Below are 14,340 nucleotides of genomic sequence, written 5' to 3' on the forward strand. Positions count from 1 at the left end.
CCTTCCACCTATCGCTTTCCCAACGGCCCTCCCCTAAGTTCCTCCTCCCTACCTTTTATCTTAGCCTGCGTGGCACACCCTCCTCATTCCCGAAGAAGGGCTTTTGCCCGAAACGTCGATTCTCCTGCTCCTTGGATGCTGCCTGACCTGCTGCGCTTTTCCAGCAACACATTTTTCAGCTCTGATCTCCAGCATCTGCAGTCCTCACTTTCTCCTACCACAACAAGTGCCAAGTAATTATCTTCTCGAGCAAGCATGAATCTAACCAACTCCATTTGGCATGACCACTGCGGAACTCCCACAATCAAAATCATGGCAAGAACATTGACCAGAAACTGAACTGGATCATTGACATAAACACTGTGGCTACTACAGCAGGACAAAAACTCGGAATTGTATTGTTACTCCCTAAAGCCGATCCACCAACTACAAGGCACTAGTCAGGATTGTGAGGGAATAATTCCACTTCCCTGCATGGGTGCAGTTCCAACAATGCTCAAGAATCTCAACCTCATTCGGGACAGAATAATCCACTTGATTGGCAACTCATCTGCCAATTTACACATTCACTAACTTTATGCACACTGGCAATTTGCACTGAAACAAGTCACCAAGACTACTTTGACAGCAGCTTCAAAACTACAATCTCCACAAACTGGAAAAACAAGTGTAGCAGACACACGGGATGCCAAAATCTACAAGCTCCCTTCCAAACCACGCACCATCCTGACTTGGAACTAACTATATTGTTATTTCTTCACCACTGGCTTAAGACCTGGAACACCAAATAAACTGCTGACTATCTTTTCAAATGTAGTCAGCCTTGTGCAGCACATGTAGCATTTGCCAGCAAAACCCAAATCCCATTAAAGAATAAATAAAATGATTAAGTTCACCACAAAAATGATCAACCAACCTCTAAACCTCATCCAAAGTGTGGTGACCCTCAGGTTAACCACCACCACTTGTCCCTCTAATGAGAAGTAGTCCTATCGTCCTCTGGACTACACTTTACCCATTAATAAAAAACATGAGAGGATGAGAAGTTGGATATGCCTGTCCCTTTGAAGTTGCTGCAGATCACTGAGGCTGCAGTTCAGGACTTTCCAGTGGAACCAGTCTGGGACTTTGTTTTTCTTGAGTTTTACAGCAACTCTTCTGTTTTTATGTCTCTTAACAAAGCACCGATGCTCTGCTCCGGGTTTTAATGACCCAGTCCATGCAATGGAGATCTAGTCCAGGTTGTAACAACCCAGTCTGTGTTGTATAGAATAACACCTTCTGGGTATTAACAAGCCAGCCCATTCTACGGGGATCCAGTCCGAGTGTTAACTACATAGTCCAGGTATCTGGATCTTGCCAGCCCAGTCTGTCAGTCTGTTCTATTGTGATCCAGTCTGGGTTTTAACAGCCCAGACTATATTATTGATTCAGTCTGGGTTTTCCAGCCACGTTCCTTGCTGTGGGGCACTGGTCCGTGTTATTGATTCTAGTCTGTGTTATTGATCCAGTATTGAGAGTGTGGTGCTGGAAAAGCACAGCAGGTCAGGCAGCATCCGAGGAGCGTGAGAGTCGACGTTTCGGGAATATGCCCTTCATCAGGAATGATGAATATCAATATGAATATGAATGAAAATTCTCCAGCATCTGCAGTGCTTACTCTCTCTGTGTTAATGATCCAGCCCGGTTATTAACAACCCAGTCCGTGTTATTAAGCTACTCCGTGTTTTTGATCCAGTCTGTGTTATTGATCCCGTCTGTGTTATTGATCCAGTCCGGGTTTTAACAGCCTAGTCCGTGTTATCAATCCAGTGGGTGTCTTTGATCCGATCCATGTTAATGATCCAGTCCAAGTTTTAACAACCCAGTCCGTGTTATCAATCCAGTGGGCGTCTTTGATCCGGTCCGTGTTATTGATCCAGTCCAGGTTATAACAGCCCAGTCCGTGTTATCAATCCAGTGGGTCTCTTTGATCTGGTCTGTGTTATTGATCCAGTCCGGGATTTAATAATCAAGTCCGGGATTTAATAATCCAGTCCAGGTTTTAAAATTCCAGCCTGTGTTTTTGATCTGGTCCATGTTCTTCATCCAGTCCAGGTTTTAACAACCCCCAGTGCGTGTTATTGATCCGGTCCGTGTTAGTGATCCAGTCCAGGTTTTAACAACCCAGTGCGTGTTATTGATCCGGTCCGTGTTAGTGATCCAGTCCAGGTTTTAACAACCCAGTGCGTGTTATTGATCCGGTCCGTGTTAGTGATCCAGTCCGGGTTTTAACAACCCAGTGCGTGTTATTGATCCGGTCCGTGTTAGTGATCCAGTCCGGGTTTTCCAGCCGGGTTCCTTTGCCGTGAGGCGCGGTTCCAGGTTTTACGGCTCTCCCTTTGTCTTGGCGCCTGTTGAGCGGGGAACGGAGCGGCGGGCGAGTCCGAGCTGAGAGCACCGCGCCCGGAAGCAGGGGGCCGCCTTGTGCCGGTGGGGAGGGTTTGGGGAAGGTGGTGGTGAGGAGGAGGAGGGTTGAGGCAGCGAGAGTGGAGCCGGGGCCGATTGCTGCTATGGCGGCCTGGGAGCGGGAGCGCGAGCGCGGCTTCTCCAGCGAGGAGCTGCTGTCGTTGCGCTTCCCGCTGCACCGGGCCTGCAGGGACGGCGACACCGGGGCTCTCCGCACCTTGTTGGCCGCCTCCTCCCCCACTGACATCGGCGTCGAGGACAACTTCTACGGGTGGACCCCCCTCCACTGGGCTGCTCACTTCGGCAAGGTAAGGCCGGCCTAAGGGCCGCCGAGGGGAATGTGAAGGCGCGGCTGCGCATCGTGTCGGAAGCTGCTGTGAGGGCCTGGCATAGAGGGGATTATTGTTATTATAATAATAATGTAGAGAATGTGTGAGGTAAGGATGGAAGGTTAGGTATTAATGACCGCATCCAGCATTAAATAGGTGTAAATATCACAACGTAAGCCCACCAAAATATTAAAAGTCTGCACACTTGTCAACTTGCCCTCGCCTTCCTCACCCACACCGTGCTTATTTTCCTATGTAAACATGTCACGCTGCAGTTACATTGTTCTGCCTGCAGGGGCACCATGCTATGTCTTCCATTGTAAGCATGAGCCTCAGGTTAAATGTTGGGAAAATGTAATGCAAAGGAGGTGGACTTGTTGGGCTGAAGTGCCTGTTTCCGCACTGTAGGGAATCTAAAATATGGCTTTGAAACCAGCTCTGAGCCGCATTCCACACACATATTGGTTCAATTATTTGCCATCTTCCTACCTTGCTTCACCCAAATACAAGCATTGACTGTTTGATTGCATCTTATCTCGGCAATAAGGCTTGTAAAATACACTTGCGACTTATATGAATCCAGTGACAGGGCATTACAGCTTTGCAGTGTGACAAGTCTACACAGACAGCTTCTATTAAAAATCTGAGGAAATGAATTTTACATGGGTGAGTTGACAAGTGTTTACAGATGCAAGTCATTAACTGCAATAATTGGATATCTGTCAGATTCCCTCGATGTAAAATGTTTTATGTATAGACTAATGCAAACTGCATAATATGAAAGAAGTAAAACATTAGGCAGTGAATGTCAATAAATCTTGTGTTAAGGCAGTCTGTACAACTGTAGGTCACATTGATATAACAAAATTGCAAGTAAAATATTTTGAATATATGAATTAAACGGGTGGTTAGATATGTAAACTTAAGTTATCTAAATTAAATATTTTAAAATCTTCCATCCACTTTCATTTTATGTCAACTTTTCTATTAATTCCTGTATCCACATTTTTAATTGAAACTTCTTGATGTAAACATGTCGTATTGCAATGATATCTTCCTGTTGGTGGTAATGCTGCAGTGCATCACTGGCAGTGGGCTAACCAGTGTGACAAGTTTGCTCAGGTAGTTTCCATTATAAATGTGGAACAGCAGTTTCTGATTCAAATAAAGAAACAAGGACATAATCTCTGACTTTAAAACAGGAAACAGCAATATGCTTCATTTCTGCTACAACCACAGATTTGCACAACAATCCTTTCTCTTCCCCCCCCCCCCCCCCCCAACTTCACATTAATCGCCCATATGATCATCATGTGTAAAAAGCAAATGATATTGACTTGCCTAACTTAAGCTGGACCTATAAATACAAATATGAAAATATGAATTTCACATTTAAATGTAATATATGAAGAAATAGTTCACTGCCTAAAATAACCTGACTGACCAAATTATCTCTCATTTTACTTAACACTCTGACTTTAAACCAAGGTCCTTATACATTGGAGAATAATGTTTTTCTAAACAAATGAATTGACTTCATTTTATTTGAAGAATTTAATTCCCCACATCAGGAAACTCAGGGTCGTAGGGTTTCTCATTCCATGGTATGAATTCCAGCTTTTCACCTCCTCCCAGCACAGCATTTGGCTCTTGTATTTTGGACACCTGATCTTATAGGCAGTGCTGAATCATCTCCAATGATGTGTTAATTTTGTGTTCTTACTTTACAAACGAAAGCATGTGAAGCCATTGCCCAAGAAAAAAATAGTGATATCCCCCCCCCCAAAATCACAAACACAGGAACCCCCAGGGACACTGAGCACTACTTCCCTTTTCAAGCCTTCAAGATCAGCACATGATCAAGGATTAGCAGATAGCAGTCTCCAGGGATTTGGGCACTGAGCAAATTGTAGTTGCCAGTCATCCAAGATTAAGTATATTCCACTCAGAAGAAATTTTATCATCATGTTAAGTTTAATAGAGAGATTTATGTTTAGTACTTATCACAATAGCGGCAGGGAAAACTGCATGCATTTAGAAGTGGCAAAAGGAAATTAGAGTTTAGGGATGATGGAAGTCAGCAAACAGACCATTTACAACCTGCAAAATGCGAATTCCATGGGATCTTCCCCTTATGATCACCTGGGAACATACAGTTAGAAAACCATGTTCGCCAGAGTGCCAGGCACTGAGCAGACTGCAGTTCCCCTGGTTCCACAATGATAGATGTCTTATACCAGACTGTTTAATATTAAGGCATGGATTCATGTTAGTACTAGCCATGAAACAGATACAGCCAACTGCACAAGGACTGAGATAATAGGAATAGACACAAGAGCAAAAGAATGACTAGGGTAGGAATAGGTCCAGTCAAGGATAGTAGTGGGAAGTTGCGTGTGGAGGCGGAAGAGATTGGGGAGACACTGAATGAATACTTTTCTTCAGTATTTACTCAGGAACAGGGCATTGTCGTCGATGTGAATACTGAGTCACAAATAAGTAGAATGGATGGCTTTGAGGTATGTAGAGAAGAGGTGTTGGAAATCCTGGAAAAGGTGAAAATAGATAAGTCCCCTGGGCCTGATGGCATTTATCCTAGGATTCTCTGGGAAGCAAGGGAGGAGATTGCAGAGCCATTGGCCTTGATTTTTATGTCCTCTTTGTCTACTGGAGTAGTGCCAGAAGACTGGAGGATAGCAAATGTGGTTCCCTTGTTCAAAAAGGGGAGTAGGGATAACCCTAGTAACTATAGACCGGTGAGTCTCACTTCTGTTGTGGGCAAAGTCTTAGAGAGAATTGTAAGGGATAGGATTTATGCACATCTGGATAGGAATAATGTGATCAAGGATAGTCAGCATGGTTTTGTGAAGGGCAGGTCATGCCTCACAAACCTTATTGAATTCTTTGAAAAGGTGACGAAGGAGGTTGATGAGGGGAAAGCGGTAGATGTGGTATATATGGATTTTAGTAAGGCGTTTGATAAGGTTCCCCATGGTAGGCTACTGCAGAAAATACGGAGATATGGCATTGAGGGTGAGTTGGAGGTTTGGATTAGGAATTGGCTGGATGGAAGAAGACAGAGGGTAGTAGTTGATGGCAAAGTTTCTTCATGGAGTGCCGTCACTAGCGGTGTTCCGCAAGGATCTGTTTTGGGACCATTGCTGTTTGTCATTTTTCTAAATGACCTGGAAGAGGGGTTAGAAGGTTGGGTGAGCAAGTTTGCGGATGATACGAAAGTCGGAGGAGTTGTTGACAGTGAGGAAGGATGTGGCAGGTTACAGCAGGATATAGAGAAGCTGCAGAGCTGGGCAGAAAGGTGGCAAATGGAATTCAATGTAGCTAAGTGTGAGGTGATTCACTTTGGGAAGAATAACAAAAAGATGGGGTACTGGGCTAATGGTCGGATACTTGGTAGTGTGGATGAGCAGAGGGATCTTGGTGTCCATGTACACAGATCTCTGAAAGTTGCCACCCAGGTAAATAGTGCAGTGAGGAAGGCATATGGCGTACTGGCTTTTATTGGTAGAGGAATTGAGTTCTGGAGGTCATGATGCAGTTGTATAAGACTCTGGTGCGGCCGCATCTGGAATATTGTGTGCAGTTTTGGTCGCCATACTATAGGAAGGATGTGGAGGCACTCGAACGGGTGCAGAGGAGGTTTACCAGGATGTTGCCTGGTATGGAAGGAAGATCGTATGAGGAAAGATTGAGACACTTGGGGCTGTTTTCATTAGAGAAAAGAAGGTTTAGGGGTGACTTGATTGAGGTGTACAAGATGATTAGGGGGTTAGATAGGGTTGACAGTGTGAACCTTTTCCCGCGTATGGAGTCGGGTATTACAAGGGGGCATAGCTTTAAATTAAGGGGGGGTAGATATAGGACTGAAGTTAGGGGTAGGTTCTTCACTCAGCGAGTCGTAAGTTCATGGAATGCCTTGCCAGTAGCAGTGGTGGACTCTCCCTCTTTATGGGCATTTAAGCGGGCATTGGATAGGTATATGGAGGATAGTGGGTTAGTATAGGTTAGGTGGGCTTGGATCGGCGCAACATCGAGGGCCAAAGGGCCTGTACTGCGCTGTATTCTTCTATGTTCTATGTTCAAACATTGTTTTTCCATATAGAACACAGGCATCTTGCTCAAGTATGCCAGAGTTATGTAGTCTGGCAAATTTCCATGTGGTTCCTTGCCCTTGAGCCTCTCACCCTATGTAGGAAATGTTAAGATGTTACATGTTGACAAGAACTCCCATGCTGTGGTGGATGGAGCACTCAGTCCAAAAGTTCATCTCACTTTCTTCCCTCTTGGGGAAAAAAAACAGAGCTGATTACATTTGTTGTAAATTCTCAAAAGGACACATTCAGCAAGTGAGGAGCATATTCAAATTTAGTCCCTTTTTAAAGAAAAGAACAAGATTTTTTTTGTACAAAAAGCAAAATGCTGTAAATAGTAAATTTGAAATAAGAACATACAAAAGGCTGGAAAGACACAGCCAACCAAACAGCGTCTATGGAGTGAAACATTTTGGGTCCGCTATATTTTGAAACTTGAGTTGTGATGAAAGATCATTGATTTAACACAGTAAGGTTTGTGCTGTTTCATTTCCACTCCCCCAGGCCTCAGTGCAATCTGATGCAATCTGGAGTTTACTGAGAAGAATGTGCCAAAAATTCTAACTAAAATCACACATTAAACACATTCCTACCTAATCTACACGTTACTTTTATTGAGGTTAGGAGGAATACCTCCAAACTGACAAGACTCTGTATTAAGTGCTGCCCTTCCTAATTCACTTTGTTCCTGTATATTGTTTTAGGTACGCTCTAACCTTTTCTTTGTACAAATTGTTGTGAAGATTATTAGGTACTGGATCGCAGTGCTTGAAAGTACAGGTTGATTGGTTGATTACAGCTTTGAAATTTGATTGATACGCTGCGAGGCGGGCCATCAGAAGCACTGGAGCATTCATTCTCTGCTGCTGGCCAGCTCCAAGACAACCGTTTGTACAGAGGTAACATCAATTTAAAGCTAGAAACTGCAAGGAAAGGAAGGAACAATGTTTTCTCCCAGTACGTTGAAAACAAAAAACCTTGTATTTTACACTGAGCATAAGATGTTGCTAAGTTAATACTGTGGTATTTCATACAAGCATATGATACATTTCTCGGTACCCCACAAGACAGGAGGGATGTGAATATGATGGGAAAGTTGCATTCCATATTCACTGGGACCTTCCACAAGGATGAGAGGGTCTGAATGTTAATTGGCTCCAATTTAAACTTTTCTTTGAGCCAGTTGAGATGTTTAACAATCGACTTGAGGGTGGTTTTCAAGAATACAGAAAAGCAAATACTGATTCATTCTTGGTGAAACACTAATAATGAAGCACAAACGAAATTAATCCCTGTGAGAACTTTTTAGATATGTTTGAAGCAGTATGTTTGCATGTAGCACATGGTATTCTCTACCTTTTGATTATTTCAAAGGGGACTTGAAGTCACATGGAGATATCTTGGATGTGTAGTGAGTACGCTGGACAGTTGAACAGAAAAATAGCAGAAGGGAAACAACGTGGCAGGCTTGATAAGCCAATGGCCTGCAGATCATTGAAACAATCTGATTTTACTCTGGACGTTTTCCTGCTAAGTATAAAATTTAATTCAGTTTGTGCAGTGATTCATGCCTTCCAGAAAAGCTTCTTTTCTCCCTAACTCTGATGAATTAATATTACACGATAACCTATTCTGTAGCCCATCAACTACAGAGAAACTGGAAGTATTAATGGTGTTGGCCAGTATCATAGCATCTGCTGTGTTTCTGATTGGCATTCACATGTTCCTTTCTAGTCTGCAGATTTCAATAATTAAGCAAGAATCAAAACGTTGATTCTGTTGACGTATTTGCACAAGGGGAGAGTTCTGACATTTTCTCAGTTATTCTTAAATTTGCTGTTTAAAACTGGATGCAAATAATATATCACCTTCCCTGTTGCCTCTCCCCACAGTGACTGCAAAGGTTTGAATAGGCAAAATGTTATATGCATTTGGGAGTCAATGTTAACAGTTGACATGGGAAGAGGAAATCCTGAAGCCTTTCTCCCCCACCAAAAAGAGGATTTTCCAAATCGAGTCCAGAGGCTGTTTTGTAGTGTAAGGATAAATCAAATCAAATTTTGAATATATGGAGGAACAGGTTTGAGTGGCTGAATTGTTTCCTTGTTGCTGTTTGCTTAGTTGGCAGGAGGATGGTGAACAGAATGGAATTTAGACAGTTGAAAGCATTTGCAAACATTTGACTATGAATAGGCACTGGCTTGTTTCACGGTGCGTATATAAGCAGCTGGTTTGTTTCACTGTGCATGTATCCAGTCTGTTTTCGAGAGCTAAGAATTAAATTGTCCAAATTCATCCACCACAAAGAGGCACCTTCTGTCAGTGCGGTTAGATCGTAAGTCAGCAGACAGTTGTTAAAAGTCTGGAAGCTACTGTGTCAGGGGATAGTACTTTATTTGGTTAAATTGGGTTTTTGAATGTAAACTTCTTATTGTGTTATTTAAACAGTTGTGTAAATGTCCAGTGAATTAGAGACGGGTGCAGTTTACTTCTGATTAGCAATGGTTCCTAGTTTGGGGAGATCATCATCTGAATTCTTTAATTATGCCTGTTGTCAAATCATTTCACCACCTTTTGACTGTTCATTTTCTGATTATGATAATTCTTTCGGGTCTCTGATAAGTGCATAACCAGAAAGGTTGTTATAGCTGCATCCTGAAGTTAATGCACCTCCATCAACTAGTCCTGCTGTGTAAAATTTGTCTGAGCTGGCACCCTCCCAACCTCCATTGCATACTTGCATTATGTTTGATAAATAACTGAATTGCAAATGGCTTTGTATTTTCTCTCTCCTAAGTTTGCTCATGTCCTGGGTCTCAATTAAGTCGAGATCTGAATTCACTTTATCTACTCAAGAACTTTGAATTCATTAATGGCTTCTGCCCTGATCCATTTCCTGTCTCAATCTTAGGTCCTTCACTTACTCCTCGCAATTCAGATGCAGGTTAAATTTTCTCTGCAAAGTCAAATAGCTGGACATTTTTCTTAGATAATGAGCAGAATTGAACACAGGTGTACAATAGGCGTTTGCAGCAGATTCTGTACCTGTTTTTTCTCTGTTCGTCCGGCTGCACATCTGAGCTGTGATGGACCTTCTGCACTGTTGTCATGTACAATTTGGTCCTTGCCACTGAGCTGAGATGTTAAGCTGAGGTCCCATCCATGTCTTATACTTGCAGAAATATTTAAAATCCAAAGACACTATTTATTGTTCTCCTCGTCAAGTGATCAAGATTTTTCATTTAACAGGCATCGCCAAAAATATATTCACTGCTCATTTATTTCATTTGACAGTATGGGATCTTGTTTGTTATAAAATTGGTTGTCATTGCACCTGGAGAAATCATAATGCATAAATGAAGAAATCACATGAATGCATCTTTTTATTTTCAGTTAACCTGTCTTCAGCTAGCTACTTCAAACTGAATTATCACTAATTGATTTAGTAAACAGTTTGCAGGAGCAAGGAGGATAGTTTGTTAGCTATTTGCTACTACTGTTGGGGTGAGTTTTTGTTTCAGGTTACTGTAGCAGTTGCTTTCAGCTGAAGATGCCAGAGGCTCAGGAAATGTGGTTCTGGTGCCAAGAGCAGTCAGCAGAATTATTTTTAAGTAATAAGAATATGTACTTATGAATGCCAGATTTTACAAAGCAGCTGTGGTAACCCTGTCCAAATTGAACTTTTAAAAAGCATTAGGCGCACATCACTTCTGAAAATACACTGGGTGTTATTCATGGTAAGCACAGATAGTTAAAAGGATTGTTGTTTAAACACATTTGTGAATTTACTTTTGTCATTTGTTTCTTCATAACCATGGCAAGATTAATGATATCCTTTTAAGGACTCGGACAATTGATGCCAATCCTGTGCTTTCTGTTTATAAGTAAGTATTAGGATAGCAGCAGATATTATAATGAGCAAATGAATCACCAATTCATTTAAAGTAACTGCATTACTTCATAGAACGCCATAATCCAAACCTTCTATTTAGCGATTTAACTATCAGTACCTCTTTGTAGCATAAATTAAGTTGCCTCATGTATTGTGGAGTGGTTTCTGATGCCTGTGAGATTAGCAAATAGATTCAGTCAGAATATGGCCCACTTTTCTTTTCATATACAAGGCCCAGAGTTTGATGGTATGTCTAATCAGGTGTATAAAGGATCCACTTAATTCAAATGTAAACATTTGTGTGATTTATTGTTGTTGGACATGGATGACCTGTATAAGACTGTGCCTTTTTTTTAAACAGTTTGTTGACTTGACTGGATGCTGTTCTTATGTTGATATGGTTGAATTTGGGGATTACTGGATAATAACACAAGTGAAGAAGGAATGTAAAGCACAGAGGCCATTTGGCCCATATGTCATCCTGTTCTCTTCTCCCCACCCCCCAGTCGAAGCAAAATGCTCAGACATAGTTTTACCTCCTTCACCTTTATTCCGGGCCCTGGAGGGAGAGAGAATAATTGCCTGTGTGCACAGAGACATGAATTCATGGTTCTCTGGAATAGCAGTTCCTTAATGAATTATGTAGTAATTTTACAGGGAGGAGCATCCAGATAAGGCAACGTACACATTGATATGGGTGATCATTACAATCAGCGAGCATCAACATTAAAGATTATGCCATCTGCTGTTACAGTGAATGTTCTTAACCTTAACTGGCTTCACATAATGGATACTTTTCACCTTGTTAAATTGACCTTACATACTGAATACTTCTGATATTGGTAAATGGCTCTACATAATGAATGCTTTTCCACCTTGTTAACCCTTTACCCTTGCTCCACCACCCCATTGTTAACTGCAAGGTCTTATCTGATCTGAGTCATGCTCAGTTGAGCCTCTTGTTTCCCAAAACTCAAACTTGTATCTTTCCCTGCTGCTTATACCTTATACACATTCTCACATATACCTCAAATCAAAATGCTTTACTTGTAGGGGGGAACTTGCAAGTTGTTTCACAAGATTGGTGTACTTGTCTTTATTGGTTAGAAAGGTTGTCGTGTCTTAGCTTATGCCCCCAGCAGCCCTCATCCGCCCTTTGTCAAGAGTGTGCTTAGCGAATGCAGTAATCGGGATTTGAACTGAGTTATATTAACTAGGATGGCAGTTGGAGATTCTGTTCCTTTGCTGATTTGACTGATCAGATAGTGAAATACTAGTTGCTGGGAAACCAGCGTCTGATCTCATCTTGTATTATATTTGATTGGAAGCTAAATATCCTTGTGTTGTGACGTTTGGAAATTGTTTTTCAGCAAATTAGATGGTCCCATTAGAGATCAGAGTCAAAAAGTGTGGGGCTGGAAAAACACAACAAGTCAGGCAGCATCTGAGGAGCAGGAGAATCGGCGTTTCCGACATAAGCCCTTCAACAGGAATGCCAGAAACGATAATTCTCCTGTTCCTCAGATGCCTGTTGTGCGTCTCCAGCGCCACACTTTTCGACTCTGATCTCCAGCATTTGCAGTCCTCACTTTCTCCCACGAGAGACCAAATAAACACTCAATGAAAACAAAATGGGTTATACAAAGATTAATATTGAGCAACCCTGTATTTGATTTGTGCTTATTACAGCTTAGGACAACAGCCATGACAACTCTTTCCTCCTTTGCAAAGTGAAATAGTTAAACTTATATCTACTGTAAATGTGTAGTGAGTCATAGCTATCACTTATTACTAAATAAATGTATTTTCTCATTGCCATGCTACAGATTTAGTGTTCATCCTACTGCTGAAGCTCAGGTAGGAAGTGCACTTGATGTAATCTATAGCTGATTCAAAGATAGCTAGAGATTTGTGAAGTTAAAGTATCAGTCTGGTTCTATAACGTTCACTTAATTATCTGAACAGATAAATATGATGAAAAAAAACACTTTGAGCAATCCCTCCCCATAAACATTTGGTCAAACTATGCTTTTAAATACACACCTATGGGATGAGGAGTGTGCCAGCATCAAATATTCTAGATAATTGAGAGGTCCACCGAATGCAAAAGCGGCACGATGGCTCAGTGATTAGCACTGCTGCCTCACAACGCAAGGGTCCCAGGTTTGATTCCAGCCTCGGCCGACTGTCTGTGTGGAGTTTGCACATTCTCCCCGTGTCTGAGTGGGTTTCCTCCGGGTACTCCGGTTGCCTCCCACTGTCCAAAGATGTGCAGGCCAGGATTTTAACCCTACTGTGAATCCTCTTGCAAGGATGCCTGCCTTGAAGAAGTTTTCCTCCTCTCTCTACAAGAATCTCAGGGAGTCTCTCTCCCACTGCAACTCCCAGGTCATTTCCTCAGCCCTGAAGCTCTTCAACCATGTCCTGAAACAAACTCGCTATCACAGACCTATTGTACTCTATGCTACTCTATCCCCACCCCCACCCTCCTCTAACTTATCTCTCCACGCTTCAGGCTCTCTGCCTTTATTCCTGATGAAAGGCTTTTGCCCGAAACGTCGATTTTGCCTGTCCTCGGATGCTGCCTGAATTGCTGTGCTCTTCCAGCACCACTGATCCAGAATCCATGCTAAATTGCCCATCGTGTTAGGTGCATTAGTCAGACGGAAATGGGTTTGGGTGGGTTACTCATCGGAGGGTCGGTGTGGACTGGTTGGGCCGAAGGGCCTGTTTCCACTCTCTAAGGAATCTAATCTAATCTTTTAAAAAAAGCACACAAAGTAATAGAAACAGAATAGAAGTATGCAAGGGATAGATATGTCAGTTATATTTTATTTGCAGCATAAATCACTTGAATAATAATGCAACTTTGCCTTAAATAAAGCTTATAAGCAGAGAGCCTTCTCATCCACGCACTGAACTGACTACTCAGACGTCATGGTAGATTTTGTATTTGAGGAGAAATTGACTCAAAATTGAATCAACTGTTGATATTTTGTGTGGCCATTCAATTGAGGTAAATAAATTAAGAAAACTTTAATAATTGGTCAGAACAATAATAATAACTTGGAAATATTTAAGATGCATAATCTTTGCTAGTTTATCGAGGGTGCCGGTTAAAACAATGTTTGCTGTCATTAAGATTTTTAACTTGAAGGCAGTCTGATTTTTGGGAACTCATTTAGGTTCAATTCCTTGACAGTATTGCAATTCCCTTCAGATAGACTGAGATTCACATTTCTGGTTTTCTTCTCCTGATCATAAACAAAATAGGTAAATAATAAGATGTGGCACATTGAGCCTCCTATTCCATTCAGTCAGATCTTGCTGATCAGATTGTGGGCTTTGCTTCGCTTTGTTTCCTTTTCCCATAAGCCTTCGCTCCTTTGTACATAAAAAAAACTGTTGATCACTATCTTGAATACATTCAGCGTCCCAGGTTCACTGCATTCTGAGGAAGAGAATTCTTAAGGTTAATATTCCTTTGGGCGAACAAATTTATCCTCATCTCCATCTGAAATGGGAGACCTCTTATTTTTAAACTGTGGTCCTTAGCTCTACA

The 14,340-nt window shown here is 41.9% G+C and overlaps 1 protein-coding gene across 4 annotated transcripts in view; it reads left to right on the forward strand.

The window, feature by feature from the left end:
* The first annotated feature begins 2,396 nt into the window (after positions 1–2,396).
* LOC122550468 (ankyrin repeat domain-containing protein 10) overlaps positions 2,397–14,340 on the forward strand; it is a 60,808-nt gene continuing 48,864 nt past the window's right edge. The window contains exons 1-2 of one of the 4 annotated variants that reach the window (XM_043691231.2): positions 2,617–2,756; positions 7,630–7,785. Coding sequence is in view for 3 of the 4 variants with exons in the window: in XM_043691232.2 (XP_043547167.2) it covers positions 2,553–2,756 (204 nt within the window). In the remaining variant the exon portion in view is untranslated. Of the gene's footprint in view, positions 2,757–7,629; positions 7,786–14,340 lie in introns of all 4 variants that reach the window. The other 3 variants (XM_043691232.2, XM_043691229.2, XM_043691230.2) reach the window with 3 other exon arrangements.

The sequence above is a fragment of the Chiloscyllium plagiosum genome, unplaced genomic scaffold (assembly GCF_037043375.1).
Source record: "Chiloscyllium plagiosum isolate Xiang-an unplaced genomic scaffold, Cpla_swu_hap1 HiC_scaffold_6, whole genome shotgun sequence".
Lineage (NCBI taxonomy): Eukaryota > Metazoa > Chordata > Chondrichthyes > Orectolobiformes > Hemiscylliidae > Chiloscyllium > Chiloscyllium plagiosum.